We start from the raw sequence: 21,947 nt of genomic DNA on the forward strand, positions 1-21,947 counted from the left end.
TATAGCCAAGGTCTTAAAGGCTTTGCTGTCTTGCCGAGAGCTGGCAACCATTCTCCATGCTGCCGGAAATACTGTGCCAATGGCTTGTCTATATTTATAATCAAGGGAGCCCCCTCCTCTGCTGAAGTCTTTTCCTCAAATAAAAATAGAGATTAAAACTCAAAGTATGCTAACTCCTGTCGTTTCCCCCATGTGATTAAGACTGGTTAATTTACATCGTAGTCTTTATTGTACTAACTCATAGAAAATAATGTAGGAAGACACACAGCAGTGATAATAACTAGTTACTAACATAGCATTCCTATGTCCTAGGCCTTGTCTAGGAGCTTTACGTGTAGCCCTCATGTAATCTGCACAGTAGCTTGTGAGGGAAGTGTCGTATTACAGATGAGGAGATAGGCACACAGAAGTCAAGCAAACTTGATCAAGGCCACATAACTAATCAATGCAGAGTCAGGATAGAATCATACAGGAGATATGAGAGCATTGTTCACACACCGTACCATACAGCTGCCCTTCATCTGCTCTGTAATCTCCACCTGTCAGTACTTGGTAAGAGGAAAGAACACTATGTTTAGCTCCACAAATAAGACTTTTTTGAACATGGTGAATGCCCTGAATAAATCAATGAATATGCATTTGATTATTTCTGAGAAACATATACCGCCCAGTTTCCTGGGCAGTGATCCCAGGGCTATGAATATGCCTTTGGAAAGATACTAGGTTAGGGGCACCTGGTGGCTCAGTCAGTTGAGTGTCCGACTCTTGATTTCTGCTCAGGTTGTGATCTCAGGGTCGTGGGATCGGGCCCCACATGGGGCTCTGTGCTCAGCGTGGAGTCTGCTTGTCCTTCTCCCTCTGCACCCCCCCACCCTGCCTGCGCTCGCGCGCTCTCTCTCTCTCTCTCAAATAAATAGATACAGTCTTTAAAAAAAAAGATACTAGATTAAGGAGAAAAAGATTTCATCACTGATGTGTGAGAGGGGAAAGTCATCAAAAGAAATTGAGGAAGAGATAATAATCACTCAATCGACTGTAAGTAATATGAAATGGACTCCCTCTTCGTTTTCCCTATGTCAGCTCTCATTGCTCATTATAATAAAATCAAGCCTAAAGCTGCGTTATTAAGAATAAGCCCAAAGCTAGAATGTTTCCCTCCAAATGTAACATACCCTGCCAGCAACCTAGAGGAGAATGGGATTCTGTTCGGGGGGGATGTTTATTTTTGTTCTCTGGGCCCCAGTGTTTAACTTATAAATCTTTCAGCTTATCCTCTGTCTCTGCTACCTCATTTTATTGTACTTTTTAAAAAGGCCCCATGGTGGTTGAGCTGACCGACATGTTCATTCTCTTACTGCTTTTATAACTGTCATTCACAGTCCTTGTAGGAAATTACCTGCCCTGGCCCTGGGTAGAGTTTGGGTATGAGGGAAGAGAGACATGATTTTATGCCTCTTTTTGTACTGACAGTTCAAGCAGAGTCACCTGTGACATCAGAGAGAAACATGGAAGTTCTTACCTATCCAAGTTTGGGCTACTTTGGACTCAATTCACATGTAAAATGACTGACTTTGAGTCTTTGAGCTAAATGTGCATATCATTCCGGGTAAGCTGTTTTGGTTTTGCCCTATTGGATAAAATTTGGTTTAGGTGCAGAAATGATTTCAGGAAATCTCCTGAGCATGTGTAGACACAGCTTTGGAAAGTCATGCCAGGACAGGGAGCCCTTAGAGCTCGTAGATAGGGTGTTTTTGGTAAGCGGGAAAAAAGAGAAAGAAGGTGGGTTTTTCCATGTTGTGTCTCCAAGTCTAGTTTTTTCCCTTGGTTTAGTGAGAGGTCCGCCCGTAATGTGTCACAGGGCTATTCCAGCTATCAGCAGGCTGCTGTATCCAGCTGGGAAGAGGTGGGTGAAAGGAGAAGTTAATCAAATGCATTCTTTGGTCTCCTTTAATTCCTACTTTGGTCTAATAGTAGGACTCACACCCAAGCCAAGTGTGGGGGTGTGGGGGTATGCGTAGGTTGTCCTTGAGTGGCATTGCCAAGGGTGATCAGGGTCAGCTTGTAAGTGGAGTTGTACCATAGGATGAAGAGTCCAGAAGTCTCATGCGGTGACTTATGGTACCTGTGCTCAGTGTATGCCATTGCAGCTAGCTCCTCACTCAGCATCCGAACATCTTCCCGAGATTCCCTCTTTGTGGGCAGCATGCCAAGAGCTGTCTGCTCAGCATGGTGGTTCTCAATTGGTCCTTCATATATCACACTCCCATTGGTCATGATGTCCTGCCTTGGCAGCAGACACAAAGACTCATGAGCTCCCTAGTCTGTGTTCTTCATGCACCCCGTCCAGTCAAGCCACAGTCAGAATATTTGGTGAATTGGTTGGCCTGTTGGTGAAAGAGTAGGGATATTTTGATATAACTTCTAGGCCAGTGCTTCTCAAGCTCATCAGTGTTGACATTTTGGGCTGGATAATTCTTTGTTGTGGGGGGCTGTCCTGTGCATTGTAGGATATTTGGCGGTATCCCTGGCCTCTACCCATTAGATGTCCCTTCCTGAGGATGTGATGACCAAAGCTGTCTCCACCCATTGCTAAATCACCATTGAAGAAAAAAGTCACCCCAAAAGAAGAAAGGGTGTGACATTGACATACAGCTAACGTCAATTTTATTGTTTCCGGTAGGAGATCAGGAAAGAGAGTGAGTGAGAATAATGAAAGTGATACAGAACCATGGCGGAGCCTTACAGGAGTGCCTCTAAACCTTTCTGCCTCCCCCCGTGAAAATCATGGGCACCTACGTCCCAACAGTGTACTTATTTACATGCGGGTACCCTACTAATATTGCATGTGCTATCGGACATTTACAAAACATTTTAGAAAGCAGGGTAAAAAACAAATTAAGAATGAAGATCTAGTGTTTTTCTTCTGTACCCCAATGAATTACTTGTCCCTCCACCCTCAGAATGTACTCATCCTTCTGTGGAGACCATAGCCTCAGAGCATTGGGCTGGCTCTAAGTGGGATAGGCAGAGTTCTCAAAAACAGAAGATGCTATTTTGAGGTCCAAGTCTGCAGTCTGTTATCCTTGTCATCTTTGGTCATTAACCTCTCTGAGCCTCCGTTTCCCTAACTTATGAAATTATAAAGTGAAAAAAATGCAACCCCCTTCTGTCTACTTCATAAGGTTGTTGTTAAGAGCAAATATGCTAAAATGTATGGAAACTTGTTTATTTAAAAGCATTACAGGAATATCAAATATTATCATTGTTAGGGATTCCAGAAAATTCTGGAGTAATAGGAGTGAGAAAGTGAATTAGGACTGTTTCTGCTCTCTGACTGACTGATGGTCTCCTGCTCTGGTTTGTGCATCCTTTGGGGTTAGCACAAGAAGGTCCATCAGGATGTGTTCTAACCAGCAGAGGTTTAGGGGAACAGAACAGTAAGAAGGGCTTGGCTCTCTCTAGTCTTCAACAGAATGGGGAATGAAGCGTGAGAGACTATGGACTCTGAGAAACAAACTGAGGGCTTCAGAGGGGAGGGCGGTGGGGGAATGGGATAGACTGGTGATGGGTAGTAAGGAGGCCACGTATTGCATGGTGCACTGGGTGTTATACGCAACTAATGAATCATCGAACTTTACATCAGAAACCAGGGATGTACTGTATGATGACTAACATAATTTTTTTAAAAAATTAAAAGAAAAAAAAGAAAAAGAATGGGCTAGGGGGAGTTGACTGGACCGAATGCCAGGTTTTTTGAAGCATTGTTAAGTCTGTGCAAGTACTTGGCTAAATTTGGCATTGCTTTTATTCTCAGCCTGCGTGGATGGGATGTGAAGTCACCTACTAACTCCATGATACCCTGGGGGCTCTTCACTATAGCAACGAAAGTAAAAACAATCCTAGATAGGGTTTACGTTAAGCTAAATTTTTCACACCTAACCCAAAAGTCAGGACTGAGCAGGAGTCAGTTAGCCTTATCTTAGAGCAAGGGTTACAAGTGATCCTGGGACACTGTCTGCAACTATGCTGCTTTGACCCACAACCCCTGCCTCCATGGGCCTCAGTGCTATGTCATGACCCATTTGCAGGAGAAGGTGTCTGATTTCTTCTTGGATTCAGTGCACGGATGGGCATTTTGTGGCTGACCAGGGTACATCAGTCATTAGCAGGGGCTCTCTGAGTCCGGATCATTGTGCTCCTTCCTATTCCATCAGCCTTCTAGGGCCTCTGTCCCCAGGCACTACTGTTTCTTTTTCTAGGCCAGGTCTCCGTAGATTTTCAAACAGATGAAAAGAAAGGTGTAACTGTTGTAGTTACGAGTATCAAGTGGTAGTTGTAGGCATCGCTGGGGGGATTTTAGTTCCTTTCCAAAAATGTATCTTCAGCTAGCCAAGGGAATGCTGTTTATGAGGTTTTGTATCCTTAAGAGGGAATCTATTTGAGAGAAGCTTTCATGGGGATGTGGGTTTGTCCTTATTGATAGTCTGATTATGGGCAGAGCCCCAAGAAGTTGAAAATCACTTTCCCGGCTGAGCAGCTGGCCACGTGTAGGCCACCTCGGAGCCAGCTTCGCACACACTAGACTGAAGTGCCACAGGCACTCTGCTCTGGAGAGTAGGAAGGATCGGAATTTCAACCTGGCGTCTTGGGAAAAGCACATCAGTTTGGAGTGCCTCGCATGCAGATTCGTGGTCCTCTGCCTGTTGTTATTGGTCTGGTCTAGTAAGCAAGCTGCTGCCTCCAACTAGACCACTGGGAAGCGCAGTCTTCGCTCTCGGACGTCAGATTCTTTGAGATAGTCTCTTTTCAGAGCCTTAATGCATGGTCTTCTAAGACACTGGCAACTTCATAGGAATTTCTCTTTCTCAGGTGCTAAGGGAAGAGTTGCTGTCTTACGCACTTACCCCTTCCACAGGGTGGTATCTCTCATTTGTTCTTAGGGCCTTGCACAGCATCCAGCTACTTGGGAGACAGAGGCCTTAAAGTTTTTGCATTAAGATGAGGAAACTGAGACCGTAATACATTCAACTAACTTCTTAAAATTATAGTGAGGTGATATTCTAGTTTAGGACTCTTGTGCTGGTCATTTATTCAAAACATGTTACTGACATACCAGTAGGCACCGGAAACACAAAGATGACTGGGATAATTCCCCTCCCTAGCAGAGCCTCTGGTGTTGGGGTACCTTCGGACCAGTGAAGAGGAGATAGATGCATGAAAAAGTCCTTCAGGAGGACAGAAGTAGAGCCTGTAGGCAGAATTGAGAAACAATAGGCAAAAGTAGGAGAGAAGAGATGGTCTTGGCTTACCTTGTTGAACCATCCTTCTCTTTACCTGCCTTTTAGGATTTTGGAGGCCAGCCCCACAACTGGATTGACTTCATAGATTATATATACTTAACTATACAGAATCCCCTGGGTTATGAGGCACATATGTAAACTAATAAGTTAAAATAGTTTGCTCAAGGCCCATTGCACAATAGGTAGCCCCTTTTGAGACTTCACCCTCAGGTACGTGAAGGTGGGCAGCCAGACAAGGAAGGGAGAGTATCGTTGGAGCACAGCTCTCCTGAGACCTAAAAGACAACCAGACCCCTGTGCTTTAGACATGCCCACAACTTCCCAATACCCACGAGGTAGCTAGTTAGGAGGGTGACCCAGCTGACTATTAAGGAGCAAGTTGAGTTTTATCTGTGAGATAATACAACACATGAAAAATATATTGTCAAGAGAGCTACACTATGCACTGATAAGAATTTTTGTAGTGAAGAGTAGGGTATATACTTTAAAACAAACCCTTTTGCCTTGGCCAGATATGACATGTACCAGGATTTCCATCTGCCAAAAAGGCACCTTTGGGACATACCGTAATAATAACAGGAAGAATAATTTAACATTAGCAAACGAACTTAAGGGTGAAAGTTTCATGGGACCACACAGATCAAGAGCAAAGGTTATGGATGGTGGAGGAGGGCTGCTCGGTACCCTGCTGAAGGGAGGGCACATGCCCTCGGCATTCCTGAGACTGTCCGAGTCTGCATGAGTCCCTATTCCCATGTGGGTGGTTTTTTCTGGTGCTGTTCTGATTTGTTCCCTGTTGGGTTTTCCCCTTCTTGGCTTCTGTCGTATAATATTTAGCACAGAATTTCCCAACTTTTGTTCATTAAATATCTCCAAAGCAACAGAGCTTCCCCTTGAATCCACATAACCTCCTTTTCTCTGTGCCCCACATAAAAATACAGTTACCCCAAATGAAGAATAAATTGTGCATGAGTAAGGGGCAATTAACAATTCCATCCCGCATGGTTTAGTGGAAAGGGCCCAAGCTTCGGAGTAATACAGCCCTGGGTTTAGTCGTGGATCTGCCTCCTTTGAACCTTTGGGCATGTTACTTAACATCATGGAGACTCAGGCCCCTCGGTGTCGTAGTGGTAATAACGGTGATTGGTCAGAATGCTGTGACAGGCACTGGCCTGTGTGTGCAGCATAGCCGTCCTAGTGCCTGACACAGGCAGCTGTCTTTATTCCTTCATCACCCGCTTCACAAGCAGATTCTGTGAACTCCTGTTCCCTACCAGTAGGAAGCCATAGAAGAGTCTGTCGGAGGGTAGGTGTGTAGGGCAAAAGTCCCCTTGCCCTAGGAGTGGCTTAGACATCTTTGGTCTCCAAAGCAAGAGGATCCCTTTCCTTGGACAGCTGCAGGGCTTGCAAAGTGGTTGGTGCCCCCTTAAAATGAGAAATCTCTGTAGAAGGTATTAAAACAATGTGAGCCCAGTCAAGCAGAGTCTGCTAAGGCCAGTGAACTGAGGGGCTAAAGAGCGAGAGAGCCCAGATTGGTAGTTCCAGGCACCAGCTAATAAGCAAAGAAAGGCCTTTTATCAGCCCTAGTGAATCTTTCCTCCCTAGATTGGGTTCTCGGCTGGGAGTGACCTCCTGACCCTCTCACATATACCAGAGAACATTCTCCAGCTTGACTAGAGCAGTGAGGAGGTCCCTGAGCAGGTGACCAATTCCATTATTTTCGGTTTCTTAGCCAAGATGACACTGAATCATGGCATGGTGCGTACTCTGCCTGCTTTTCAGGCCACTAAGCAAAAACACATATAGGAACCGTAGCTTAAAGCAAGACGGAAGGGGTGGATTAATATCCACAGTGACTCCTAATTATGACGAGCCCGGCTCCAGTTGCCAGGGTTTAACTGCAGCCGAATACATTCTAAAAGGGCGCAGGGCGCAAGACCCAGGCTTTGTCCCACACAGGGAAACGTGTGGGCTGGACAGTGGTTCTGTGTTAGCCTAGCCACCACTTCAGATGGTTTCATCCATCTTTCCCAGTATACAAGGAAGCGTGGGAGAATACAGTTTCTGTATCATTTCCAACAAGAGCAGGGAGAAAACATAAGGCACACATTCCCCCTCACAGCCTTGTAAGGATTGGGGTTCTGCGTGAGGAGGGGTACGCTAATTTCCCAGGCTGATTTTGTGAATGTTTCTGAGACCAATGAACAAGGCAACATAAAAGTCACTTTGACCAATTTTGCAGTGGGTCCGGGAATTTCTATTTATACTTCCAGCCCGGTAATTCTTTCTTCAGGAGGGTTCATCTTCCTTAATACCTCCTTGAGACCTTGTAGCGCAGACGAAGTTCACCGTTTAGCGTTTCTTTTGTGCGAGATCGTGGACAGGCAAGGCTTTGGGCGGATGTGTGGGAGGCCATCCGAAATGACTTTAGTTCATCTTCCTTAAAAAAGAAATCGCAACAAAAATATCCAGTAACTGGGTAAGGGAAACAGAAGTAAGAAAGAGCAACCTCAAGGGAGAATCTCTGTACTCCAGAATGGCAAAGACTGCTTTTCTCCTCAAATGGTACCAGTCGTTTCAAATCACAGGGCCATCTCTTATTAGAACATGGCCACGGTGACACCTTTTGATACCCTGGGTCAGTGGTCTCTCCCAGCAGATAGGTGACACCCATAGTCCGTCAGAGTGTAGGCTCCCCTAGGCAGACATCTTGCCTGTATTGTCCACTGGTGCACCCGAGCACCTAGACAGTGCGGGGCTGGAGGTAGCTGTTCAGTAAATAATGTGTGGTTGGATGAATGAATCCGAGCATCCATTCAACTTACAGACCTGGGAAATACGATGAGAATCAATCCTCAATCTCAGTTTACTGTGCCTTTTCCTAAAGACCTTTTTAGACTTTCAGATTTCATTCAAGCTTTCCCAAGCTTATAAAGAAGGAAAGGAAAAAGGAATGGGAAAACAGACCAGACATGAATATGGTGGAAGGTGAGAAGCCCCTCAGATGTTCCAGTCTCTTAGCTGACATCCTTCACAGTTGTCTGAAGTCCTACAGTGTGCTGGGCAGCTGGCTACCACTGCAGGAGGGAAAGGGGAAAGAGGAGCTGCCTGTAGAGGACTGGGGGGCCCGCTGCTTCAGTGTCGTCTGCGTCCCTCACATCCCTTCAGGAATCGGACAGACACAAATGAAGGCTTTTGGCAGAGCTCTTGCACATCAGCTGAGAGCAGGTTGTCCTGTTAGGAAAAATACTTCTTTCAGGATGATGTATGGAGCTTATGCAGGCAGTGACTGTTCCAAAACAGGGCCCTTAGGTCAGGCCCAGAGCCTTTTTCCTTTTTAGGATATGACCCAGATCCTGGGAGCCGTTTCCTTTTGGTATGTGTGAAGCTGTAATTGGCCTCCCGTGACCTGCGATCCGCCTGCCCTGACTTAGTGAAGACGTGGCCTTGGAAATAATTCCAAATTTCTCATCCACATTGAGCTGGAAAGTCCCTGTGTCGTCGTTGCACTGAGCATGTGAAGTGGGGAGGCCAGGTGGGCCCTGGCCAGCCAGCCTGACCCCACTGCCTGTCCTCTCACTTGCCAAACTCGCATCTGTCAGCTCTTATACATCTGCGCTCCTAAGCCTTTGCTCCCATGTGCCCTTCTGTTTGTTGAGAGGGGGAGGATCCAGGGGACAAGGGGGAGGTCCTGTGTCTGTCACTGTGTCACAGCCACTGCTCGGGCCTCCTCCACTCTTCCTTCCTTTGATATCGTAGTTTATCATCACCACCTGTTTAATCTTGCTTATCACAGAGAACCAAGCATGCTGATTTTGTTGATTTCTTTTTTTTTTTTTCCCATGGTGTTTTGAGGTTATGGGCTAAGCATGTTAAGCATATTTTGGCAGTTGGTGAGTTTTGGTTACTTGCTGAGTATCCTCTGAAGTGCCACCTTCCATTTGGGAAAATGGAACCTCCGTGGGGACTTGGCCCTAAAGAGAATGTCTTGCAATGCCCTTGTTGCTCAAAGCTCTGGGGGAGTCTAGCTCCATGTGGACGTGGACCCAAGGGCATAGGAAGACTGAGACAGTAAGGCAACTCTATTCCTTCCACCTCAAAATCTCCAGTGGGACCCTTCTAACCATTTTCATGAAAAAGCACCCTTTCTCTGTGGGACTGATGTGTGGGTGATCTGAGTAGTTCAGAGAGCCTCTCGTTTCTTTTTCGTTGTTTGTGGCCAAGCCCAGAATTAAGTCAACATTTCTTCTCCCCAAAGCCCCAAACTCTGGGTTGGGCTGCCAAGTTCTGTTGCATGATGACCTAGTGGTCCACAGAGTTTATAGAAACCCCAGAGAAATAACTCTGGAAGGACAACAGAATGTCATTCCAAATGCCAGATTCTGTGCTCTAAGATGCTTTCACGGAGTTCTGGGTCCCTCATCTTGAAAATTATAGTGGGGAGGAGATCATCGTGAGGAGTCCCAAACGGGAAAGCAGAACAGGACTCTACGGAAACACTCCTTTCTTTTCTTCTCTTTACGTCATAAATCCAGGAGCAGCATGGTAGTCCTCTGAATTAATGCCGTCCTCCTTGGATTCAGGTCGGCTCTACTGCTTATTAGCTGTGTGACCTTGGGCAGGTTGCTTAATGTCTCTAAATTTCAGTTACCTCATTTGCAAACTATTACCTATCTCATGGAATTTTCTTTAAAGCTGGCCAGGCTAACTCCATATTCCTCCAGAACGTCTTCCTTGATTCCCTGGGCGAGCTGCTCTTGTATGCACCCCCATAGTACCACCGTGCGCGTGAGCCGTAACACGTGATACATCACACTGACATGATTCCTGTGCGAGACTGTCTCTTCTGTGACTAGCCTACAGCTCTTTAAGAGTAGAGAGTGTTTTAATTTGCTTTGTTTCCCAAGGTTCTAGTAGAATTTCTGGTAAACAGTATGGTTTTTACCCACTAAAAACAGACATCACTTCTTGAGTGTTTATCTCCGTGTTTGTTCACTCTACCTTGAAATTGCTTGTATCTGAATTGATGAGTGTTGGTTGTTTGTTTCCCTGAAGTGATCATTCTTATTCTATTCTTCTTTCCCTATCTGAAAGATACACTGGTTTTTATTCTTCATCTATGGAGTTCCCCCAAACTTTATTCTTGGGTAGTGACTTTACATTTATTTCACTTTCTTATTTGCTTTCTGTTTAAGGGCATTTGTCAAAAATACATGGTGGGAAAGAAAGAATCAAATGATATTATCGTCAGGGGATCCTTAGCCTTCTCATGTTTATCATGTTGGGCTTTGATGCGGGGAAGGAGCAAGAGACGACAGGAAGACTGATGTTTGGAAGTGATGAACTGGTGCAGTTAGAGCCGGGGGGCGGGGGGCGCAGATTTGGAGGATGCTGTGGCGGCATCCACCTGCTGTGCTCCCTGCCTCTTTTTTGCTATTTCCTGGAGTCCACATATTTCCTAATCTTCCAGATGCCCTGATCCTGCGTCATAGCTTACACTTTGGGGGCTCTGAGCTCAGTGTTGAAGAATGGACCGGGGATGTGTAAAATGCCCCAACTGGGGTTGCAAAAATTAGGTGGGCATTGCATAGGGCCCTAGGGAGCCCAGGGATTCATGCTGTGACCCCATCATTAGACGTTTTGTAGGTGAACATGCCGTGGGTCTTGCTTTTTAATAAAGATTGTCAAGTAAATTTGAAAGATGCTGTTTGGTGGAAGATCCGGATAAATCTGACAGATACACCAAGACTTTATCCTGTGACTGCCTGAACTCATAAAAAGTTCTTTCTAGTGACAATACACAGAGGTCTAGAACATTGTACACAACAAGAGTGCCAGGCTTCCAGAAGATTTTCTGCACACCTGTCATGTCACAAAAATTACTAACTCTATATTCCTACCCCTTTCCTTTAGTCCTTCATTACAGAGATTCTGGCTTTCCCCTGATAGACCACCTGTCACCCAACACTGGGTTGGTATGATGTTGCCTGCCAAAACCCGGTGTCATCTCTTAGGGCTTAGAATGTCACCAAAGGCTCTGTTCCCACCCCCATCTCTTCCTCTTCTCTAACACTTTAAGAATACTGCCACTAGAAGGTCTAATAATACCAAGCTGGGGCACCTGGTGGCACAGTCGTTAAGCGTCTGTCTTCGGCTCAGGGCGTGATCCCAGCATTCTGGGATCGAGCCCCACATCAGGCTTCTCCGCTGGGAGCCTGCTTCTTCTTCTCCCACTCCCCCTGCTTGTGTTCCCTCTCTCGCTGGCTGTCTCTCTCTGTCAAATAAATAAATAAAATCTTAAAATAATAATAATAATAATAATAATAATAATAATAATAATAATAATACCAAGCTGCCATTACAGGTCACTGTACCTTAACTGTTGCTGTTCCCTCTGCTCAGAACTCCCTTCCCATCTTTGCCAAGTAACTCTTGTTTGCAATCCAGAGCAAATGGATACAACATACCTGCACGAAAATACACACAAACTGGTGCCGATAATGTTACTGGACATCAGTTCTATCACTTAACTCGTATTTGCTGGATACTGCCCAAGTGCTGGGTTTAAGTAGAAGAGGGCGGTAGGTTCAGGGCGCGCGGAGGGGTGGCACACACACACGTACTTATGTATGTATGTATATTATTTCATCCCCTATTCATAATAATCCTAGGAGTTGGGGGTTGTCCTCATTTATAGATCAGGAAATGAGCTCTTGGTAGTTATATAATTTTCCTAAGATCCTTCAGCTGGTCACTGGTGGAGCCAGGTGTCTAACCTGAATTCGTCTGACTCTAAATCTAAACCTACATCATATTACAGTAAAGACATGCAGTAAAGAATAAATACAATGGGCCTCTTCTGACCAAATTTGGGATAAAAAGGTACATCAAAAAGAATAATGATGCGTATTAAGGAGGGCACGCGTTGTGATGAGACCTGGGTATTATACACAACTAATGAATCATTGACACTACATCAAAAACTAATGACGGACTATATGCTGGCTAACTGAACATAATAAAAAAAAAGAATAATGATGAAGGAGATGAGTAGACAGGGAAATTTCTAGATTAAAGAAGATTAAGAAAACATGGCAAATACAACACTTAAGTTTTTCAAAATCCTTGAGTCATGGTGGTAATCAAAAAAGAGAGAGAAATGGGAAAAGTCGTTTACAAAGAATGACAGTGGAGAAGGAACGATAAAATTTTTAAAATCCCCATTCATCAATGGGTACTAAAACCCCTGGATGAAAGGATAGTGGGGTAGGATAGTCCCATGGTTTCTACTTATCACCCCATGGATTACTTATTAATTACAAAGGGGGAAAGATCTCTTTACAGCAGAAAGATGGTTGGGCACCTTTTTAACCAAGCAGTCAAGCCAGTGTCACCAAGAATGAGGCAACCCAGGCACCTGGGTGGCTCAGTCGGTTAAGCATTTACCTTCGGCTCAAGTCGTGATCTCAGGGTCCTGGGATCGAGCCCCATACTGGGCTCCCTGCTCAGCGGGGAGCCTGCTTCTCCCTCGCCCTCTGCCCCTCCCCCTGCTTGTTATCTCTCTCTCTCTCAAAAATAAATAAGTAAAAATGAAAAAAAACGTTTAAAAAAGAATGAGGCAACCCGACTGTGTTCCTCCTGTGTGCAGTGGAAGACGTGCAGCGTCACCCGTGTGGTGTTCTTACTAAATAGGAAGTGTTGGCCATGAATCTAACCGTGAGGAGACAGACAAGTCCACAATGTGAGGAGCTCTGCGAGCAACTAGCCTGGACGCCTCCGTGGATCTGCCCGAAGCAGTGCATGAACCATGACTGGGTCCTGGGTCACCAGGTGGTGGGCAGCTGGCCGGACTCCCCTTGTCAGTGGAAGCCGAGGGGGTCTTGGTCAGTGAGAAGTGCCTCCTTAGGGTCCAACCCAAGTCCCCTTCACGGCTCCTCCCCAGTCACCGCCACCTCTTCCCTCCGCTGTGCGTGGGTTCAGGATGACAGAGGAGAGGAAGCCTGTGCTCCCCTATCGGGGCAGGTGTGCTGTCTTCCTGTTTCTCCTGCTCAGGGAAGGGTTGTCACTCTCACCCCACAGTCCTCTCCTGGCCTCTGTGACCTCATCGACTTACCGTCTGCCCCTGGTCTGGCTCCCTGGCCTTCACAGAAGGTCTGTTTCTCCTTTCACTGAAATGAGCGGTGGATGCTTTAGATGCTTAGATATCCTTCTGTCGGCGCCTCCTCCCTCCCTGCATACCTCCCCCACCCCCCACCGCCTGTGGTCATTTGTCATAGAGTTTGGCCACTTTCCTTGTCTTGCAGGATCAAGTGTGAATGGTCTGGAAGAGCCTAGCATTGCCAAGAGACTCAGGGGCACTCCTGAACGGATCGAGCTGGAGAACTACCGCCTGTCTGTGAAACAGGCCGAGGAGCTGGAGGAGGTGCCCGAGGAGACGCAGGCCGAGCACAACCTGAGCAGTGTGCTGGACAAAGGCGCAGAGGAGGACGTGGCCAGCAGGTCAGCCTGTGTCCGGGGGCTGCAGCCCCATTTCCTTGTGTGCTGCTTCATACCCGTGGTTTGTCCTAGCAGCTCCTTCCCCAGATGAGTATACCATCCTGCTAGGGGGAGGCAGCACTGTACCCTGGGCACGGGATCTGGCTGCCACCTCCCGGCTGTGTGACACTAGGCAAGTCATGTAACCTCTCTGTGCCTCCATTTCCTCATCTGTGAAAGAAAGGGAATACTAGGACTTTCCTCACGGAATTGGTGTGAGAGTACAATAGTAAGAAGCATTTAAAATCGTACGTGGCGTGCATGTCAACGGTGTTGCCTTTCTTACGCCTTGTATGGCGCCGGACCATTTCCAAAGGACTTCTGTATCCACCACCTCCCTTGGTCATCCTCTCAGGAGTCCTGTGAAATAGACCAGAGCATATATCCACTCACTCTATAGTTACGGAAACTGCTGGTGACTACTACTAGGATCAAGGATTGACTAAGACTTAGACTCAGGTTTCCTGGCTCCAAGTCCAGGAGTCTTGCTGTTTTCCCTACTGCCCGCTGATCTTCCCCTTTCCACGCCCTTCCCTGTCTCTCCAAGTCGTTAGCCAGTAAGAATCACACACCATGGGACATAATTCAGAGATTTCAATAAGTATTTCTTGGACACCTACCGTGGCCTGAACAAAAACGATAGCCCCGGGTCCTGCCCTCAGGCTGTTGTTGACAGGTTTACTGGAGGGAAAAGGTCTGTGCAGAGGGACAACAGGAGGCTGGAAGCAGTGTGCTATGGGAGGCGGGGGTCAGTGGTAGGAGCTTCAGGGTTGGAATTAGGGGCTCCTGTTATGACACCAGTTCACCCTGCGGTCTTGGGGAGGCCACCTCACCTCTCCAAGCTTCTTCCTTCCTCCGCTAGGTCAAGAGAGGAGCAGAAAACCTGCGTCCCAAGGGGTATACACACAGCCAGTGGTTTTGTCTGTGACCATGCCGGTGTTTTAATTATTTCTCACTGAGCGATGCGTGAGGGGCCCGTGAGCCCTCCAGCCCCCACGGGACTCCCTGAGTCCACTGTCTTTGCCCCAGGGCCTCGTGTCCATCATTGCCCAGGTCTGCCAGGGTCGGTGCAGGATTCAGAGTTCTCCATGGGAGATGATCAAGGCCACCAAAACAGAACAAGATGCAGGATGGAGTACAGTCCCTGTTGGTCAGACCGTCCTGCAGGGCTTCTGGGGTGGGAGCACTCACTGTGTCTCCCAGACGGGTGGAGGCTTTGCATTGATACTGAGGCACACGCTGGATGCTTCTTTGTAGCCCAGATTTGCATTTCTAAAAAGTTCCCAGGTGATGCTGTTGTCTAGAGACCACACTTTTCGAACCACTGCTCTGAATTTCCCGAATTTCTCTGATAAGGGCCGCCTGGGACACTTGGTAAAAAGGTATATCCTGGACCCTCCCCCGGAGTAGCTGAGTCCATGGGCTTGGGGTGGAGACCAGGAGTACCTGTTTTTAACAAACGCCTTGCGTGAGTCTTATGGGTGTTCTGGTGTAGTTTACCCAGAGACTACTGGCCCAGACGTAATTAGCTCCATGATCCTTCCTTAGAGCGGGGGAGGGAGGAGCATCTTCCAAAGGAGACCCTGGAAATAGTACTTTTATTTTCTCTGGGAGAGAACTGGTGCCTGAAGACAACAGAGAACTAGCTGTTTTTTAATTTTATTTTAAGATTTTATTTATTTGAGAGAGAGAGAGGGAGAGTGCACAGGGAGAGTAAGAGGGAGAAATAGATCCCGTACTGAGCAGAGAGCCCAATGTGGGGCTCGATCCCAGAACCCTGAGATCATGACCTGAGCCAAAGGCAGACACCTAACAACTGAGCCACCCAGGTGCCCCCAAAACTAGCTTTATGGTTTTAGTTTTGTTTTCCCCTGATTGCCTAGCAACTTTGTCCCAGGCAATGCAGATGGCTTGGGCAGCCACCATCTGCTGAGGGCCTCCAATGTTTGCACATCCCTGACCCTGAAGAACAAGTCAGTGAGGGCTAGAGCAAACAGGTGCCCTTTCCAGATGGGGCAGCCAGGTCACAGAGAACTCCCCGAAAGTCCATGACAGGCTAGCCCAAAGGGGCTTGGCCCTCCACCGGAATAACACAATAAGGAGAAGCCCTTCCTTCAAGGCTGACCATAAACAAGTGGGAATTCCAGACTGGTCCCCTCTCTCTCTCACCCCTCCAGCAGAGGCAGTAATGTGAGCCATTGCTGAGCGTGGTGCTGCTGTCAGCCCGGATCAAATTTCCATCGTGCAATGACTGCTGGACGACATGCATCTTCTCCAGCAGTCTGCTGAGCAGTATAGTGTTTACACAGTTGTCAGAGTGGATGAGATCTAGAAGTGGGCTCTCTGATTATAGAGTGGATTCATTTAAAAATGAAAGCCATGATTCCCTGTTTTCCCTTGAAAACCACCCGAGAACTTGATGTGACATTTCACACAGCAGTCTGCCTCATTCACAGTAGGGCCTGCCCAAATTTCCAGTCTCCACTTTCTGAAGTTGGACCCAGGCAGCCAGGAGATGGTCATGGTCTTATTCCTGGGTTTGCCGCCCTGACAGCTGCTGTGGCAGAAGAACTCTGGGGTTCTTGGTGAACCATCCAAGAAGGCACAGTATGACAATGGTGTGGACATTGGTGGGAATCCTGACCTCTCACACCAATGATCCAACCTCCTTAAGCTTCGATGGCCTCATTTATAACAGTGAGGATATTAATAGGTCCTAGAATCCTGGAGTTATCGTATCCTAGAGTTAATGTGTAATTAAGTGACCTAACTCATGTGAAGTGCCTTGTGCCGTGTGGCACGTCATACAGCTCAGTGAGTGTTCACCATCACTGTTGTTATTATCCTTGGCCCTTCCCCTCCTGGCATGGCAGAACCTCTGCTTGGCCCATTAAAGTGTGGAGCAACTCTTGTTTTTTTAGAATCCAGTCCGTGTGCCTGCCAGTTTGGCTTCCTCCTACCAGGCCCCATAATAGCCTCAATGAGAGGAAACTCAGGGAAAGTGCTTTGAGATCAGTGATTGGATATATATTGTAGCACGGAGGATTTTTGCAAGATGTTCTTCAAATGGAAAGGGTCTAATCCTACTGATGAAATTCAGAGGTCTCATCTCCATGACACCTGTGAATTTAGGCAGCGGCTTGCCCTGGCTTTGCCCGGCTGTGCTCCCTTGCTCATCCTTGCCAGTTCTGGCTGTGCGAGGCCCCGTGGTAAGCCCTGCAGCGAGCCGAGCACACCTGGTTCCCTCTCTCATAGAGCATGCAGACCGGGGGGGCCTAGCCACATCAAACAGTCACACACAGCAATAGATTGTTTCAAATGCAGAAACAGATACCTGTCATGATGGAATGCTGACCTTGAGGACTACATCTCTCCTAGGAGGCTATAAATTGAGAGGTCACCCTCTCTTCCCAAAAGGACAGAAAGGTTGGTTGTCTGTGTTGTATTTTGTTCTGGTGTAACAATTCTCTTTGCTTAAAAAGTTTCTAGGCTGACATCCAAGTGGTGGGGGGTGGTCTGCCTCACTGTACATTCCTCCTCTGCCCCCTTTCTTCTAGCCTCTTCAAAGGCCAGACCCAGAAATTCAGGCACTGGGAACAGCCAGAAAATGTAAAATGAGCCTTGAGGTACTGAATTTACACTGTGAATCTTGCATGATGTAAGGAGCCTGGTGAGACTCAGAGGATGGCTCCGGGGTCCCAGGGAGATGGTGGCCTTGGAAGGAGCAGTTGGCAACACCTGTCCATCTCTCTATCCTTCACAAAAGGAGGGAGGCTGGTTTGCCTGTCTCAGATTTCCAGAAGCAATGCAGCCAGGCCTCTCAGAAATGGACTGAGAGCTGGTAGTTTATGAAGAGAGGCAAGGGCTGACCTTTCTACCCGATTTTTTAAGCTCTATGCCTCCCTTGCTATTTTCCCATGGTCCTTGAGCTGTCATAAAACTAGCCAGTGTGGCACTGAGCTACAAGGGAGGCCCCATTGCACTCATCATGGAGTATTCATTGCTCACATTATGCCAGTGCCGCCACCCTCATGACCAGGCACAGTGCGAGGAATTGGCTGCAGGAGTCCCTTCTCCCGGGAAGCTGCAGTGAGGCCTCGTTGTGCCTGCTGACTTCTGGAGTAACCTTGTGTGCCTGGCTGTGAAGGAGGGGCAAGCTGGCCTGCCTTCTGTCCTCCTGAGTTTCAACAAATGTACAGAAGATTTAAGATGAGTGTAGGAGGCATTTTTGTCCTTATTTCATGTTTGAAAGATGTTAGGTGATACATGCTGGGTTACACGTTGTTGTTAAGTGTAAGAAAGTAAACAAATGAAAACAAAAAGCAAGGCAAAAATAATAACTAAGTAAGTCATGAAAAACAGTCAAAATCCAGATACCAAGCTTTCCGTGGCCCAAATTCTTATGTTTACGCACCTTCAACTGCCTCCTCTCGACCGTCCGTCCCACTACAGTTGTGTTCTACCTTCTTTTATAGCCGTGTTTGCATCTTATCTCCCCTTGAGAGTGAGGACCTTTTCCATGTCCCCTTTGTATCCTCTGCAATGTCTAGGAGTGCATTACAAGTAGGAGATGCGCGGTAACTTTCCATGGGTGGATGAATGAACGAGTGAATGAAGTAGTAGTCACCAAGGGCGCTGCCTACAGTAAGGAGCTGACTCTATTTTTGTACCTACTGGGTGAACTTTAACAGGTGATCAAAAATGTTCATTGAATGAATGAAGGAACATGTAAACAAGGAAACAAATAAGTGACTAGCCAGAATCCCAGAGTGTAACACAAACATGAAAATCAGGAAAATCCCTAATCTTCACAACATGTCTACAAGGCAGATATTAACATTGCTCCTTTCTGATGAGGGTGCGAAGCTCAGAAAGTAATCAGCTTGAGGTCCGACAGCTGGTGAGGAGCTGAGCCAGGGTGGCCCTGGGAGAATCAGCCACCTGCGAAGTCACAGGCATACAGCCTCTAGGACTGCCCTCATTTCTAACCCGGCTAACGTGGGGGAGTCCCCAAAACCACCCTCAAGTTCGTTAACTTGTTGGAACGATCCCCAGAACTCACTAAAAGGTTTTTACTCATGGCTGTGATTTAATTACAGGGCAGGATACTGACTGAAATCAGCCAGGTGAAGGAGTATACAGGGCAGAGTCCGAAAAAGTACAGACACGGGGCTTCCATCGTCCTCTCTCTACAGAGTCAGGGCAGTGTTACTTTCTTGGCATTAATGCGTGACAAAGCCTGTATTGTATTACTCACCCAAGCCTTGATGGTCAGAGATTTATTGGGGCTCCAATACCTAGGCATTGATTGACTGATTGATTATCTACGTGGTGTGATTGATCTCCATCTCCAGGCCAACTAATACTGCATGACTCAAGGCTCCACCCTTAATTATTGGCCTTTCGGATATGGTCAGCCCTCACCCTAAATCACATTATTAGACTATCCACCACGAACCAAGGATTCCAGGGAAATAAAGACATTCCCATCAGGCAGGCCCTCCCAGGGGCTTAGAGTTGACCTCCCAGTCACGGAGACCAAGGCCAGCCCTCTCTTTGAGCAAAGTGAACTTCTTTACTGCACAGGTACTAAGAGCGCTAGGAGTGGGGTGTCATTGACCTTATCACATGTATTCACTGATTCCCTCTTCACATGCACAACCCCACTCTGGGTGGGAGGGAGCAGCCCCCCATCACAGGAAGACAGGACTGCACGTCACCCCCATGCAGGATGCATCTCGGGTTTCAGGCTCTCTCGTGCCAGGAGTTGGACCATGCTTGATTGTAAAAGCCAGATTTCCTCCAGCCTACTCAACTACACATTTCTCACTGAGGGCAGCACCTCTCCTGGAGAAGACGTTCGGGGAATTATCAGACCATGAAATAGGTCTGAGAAGTTTCATTTGTGCAGTGATGTTTGGGTTTTTCTCTTGCTTTGCAGCCCCATTGCAGGGCGTTGATTTTACCCTTGTACCACCTATTGACAGAGTACAAATGCTCCGGGGTGGTGGCCTCGAGGGTGGAGACCTATGACTTTGGCTTGCATAAGTCACAGCTAGTGTCTCTGGCATTTCGTGTTGCTTCCCTTTTCAAGCTGAGACCAGGCTCTGTGTCGTAAAGGGAGAATGGTGGTGGAAAACGTGGCTGGTTGTCAAGGGTGATGACCCCGGGGATGAGATATTTGTTTCCATGCTCTCCCCATAGTCCTTGTACTGTGACTTCGGTGAACGATGCCTTTGCTGCCTTGTTAGCTCTGAGTCCCTCATAGTATCGTGCTCCAGGCGTGGCACGTGAGGGGGACTTCGGGAACACTGTGGGATTGAATATGCAGCCTTCCCCCCAGCACACGCACCTTGATGGCCAGCCTGTCTGTGGCTAAGGCTTTGGTTCAGGCCTCTTGGAGGCAGATCTTTCTCACCTTAGTTCCCACGAGCACCTTCCAAACCACCTGAGTCAAGTAGAATTGAGTTCCTCAAACCAAACAGTAGATGACGATGAAAGGAGACTTTCTTCCATTCTTGATTCCCCTGGTCATGTGTTCATATCAAAATGGGTCCATGCCCCCTACTGTCTCTGAGGGCCTCTAAAACTGAACTCGGTGAAGTTGCCATTCACCGAATAGAGGGCTCTGCCAGACTGAGCTGCTGGCTCATGTGGCTTTCTGTAGGGGTTACTCGTACGTGTGTGTTTTCTCTGGCCCTCTACTCACTCTCTCTCCTTCCTGGCGTGTGTCTTACCTGGGGCGGGGGGCGGGGAGCACGCCCACCCCTCCGTGCCTGTCCTGAGCCCTTCCTGCCCAGCAGTTGCTTTGCTGGAACATTTTGCCTCAGTTGTGGCTTTTAACTATCTCCTCAATTTGGTTGTGTGGTTGTTTCCCCCACAGCAGTTCTGAGTCCGAGATGGAGGAAGAGGAGGAAGAGGAGGAAGAAGAGCCTCCTTTGCCCACCTCAGACCTGGGCGGTGTTCCTTGGAAGGAGGCTGTGAGGATCCATGCTCTTCTGAAAGGAAAGAGTGAAGAGGAACTAGAGGCCTCAAAGAGCTACGGGCCTGGGAATGAAGAAGAGGAGGAGGAGGGGGAGTATGAAGAGGAGGAGGAGGAGGAAGAGGAAGAATATGAGGAGGAAGAGGAAGAGTCTAGTGAAGGTCAGAAAAAAATCTCTTCTCCTCACTCTGACCCTGTCTTATCCCTGAGGCAGTCTGTTCTGTGCTGGGTAAGGTTTCTGTGGCTGGAGTCACACACAGGCTGGAGTCTGGCACACAGATGTGCCTCCCACAGCCTCAGAGACCATCCCTCCTGCCTCTCTCTGACCTTCGTTTCGGGGGCAGAGGAGGCCATTGACAGTGGAAGTAATGTCCCTTAGGCACATTCTGAGTAGAAATTGGAAGTGGAAGGCAGAGGGTCAGCAAAAGGACTTCATCCAAATTAGGTTACTCATTCTCCTCTCCTCGTTTTCTCTATTTTTTCCCTTTAGTTTCAGTTAAAGAAATTTATTTTAATAAAGAAAGGGAATTTAGCTTTCTAGAGGATTCCCTGACTCAGAGTCTAGGATGTTGGAGGCTGCAGAGCATTGACTCTCACTCTGCTCAGAGCTGTTGTCACTGAGGAGGGGCTAGACACCCACTAGACAGATTTCAGCTGATGACAGGTAGTGATGTGTTTGGACCAGTGTCCTGAGAAGGAGCATCAGTTCCAGTACTCAGTCAGTCTGGTTGCCTCTGAAATGTTCTCTTGCCTCGGACTTGAAATGTTTAGATTCTGCCCCTATCTCTGGCTGTGTGTGTCCTTGAGTGATGAGGAAGAACTTGGTGGGCCTCTTTTCTTGCCTCTGTAAGAGAGAGGGTCATTCTTTCCCTGCCCTGGCTGCACAGATGTCTGGTGGGTGGTGTGGAGGAAACTAGGGCGGATAGAGACCTGAATCCCCCTGACAGCGGTGCCCTGTCAATTCACGGCTGTGCTCTCTCTCCAGGGTACATGGAGTGGAGGAGAAGGACCTGGACCTTTAAAGCAGCAATCTCTCCCAGCCGTTGTCAGAGGGGCTCATTAAATTCTAGACAGTGCTGGGCCTTGTAGAGTTGGCACTAGATTTCTCTGCTGCTCTTCCTGCTTACCTC

At 47.5% G+C, this 21,947-nt stretch overlaps 1 protein-coding gene across 24 annotated transcripts in view; it reads left to right on the top strand.

The window, feature by feature from the left end:
- The window catches only part of MICAL3 (microtubule associated monooxygenase, calponin and LIM domain containing 3), a 199,947-nt gene that overhangs the window by 135,081 nt on the left and 42,919 nt on the right, over window positions 1-21,947 (top strand). For 23 of the 24 annotated variants that reach the window (XM_087855464.1, XM_087855447.1, XM_087855443.1 and 20 more), the window contains 2 exons: window positions 13,604-13,799; window positions 20,719-20,978. In XM_087855464.1, the coding sequence (XP_087711590.1) occupies window positions 13,604-13,799; window positions 20,719-20,978 (456 nt within the window). The remainder of the gene's footprint in view (window positions 1-13,603; window positions 13,800-20,718; window positions 20,979-21,947) is intronic. The other variant, XM_087855444.1, reaches the window with a different exon arrangement.

The sequence above is a fragment of the Ursus americanus genome, chromosome 25, assembly GCF_024610735.1.
Source record: "Ursus americanus isolate L20-20 chromosome 25, mUrsAme1.1.p, whole genome shotgun sequence".
Lineage (NCBI taxonomy): Eukaryota > Metazoa > Chordata > Mammalia > Carnivora > Ursidae > Ursus > Ursus americanus.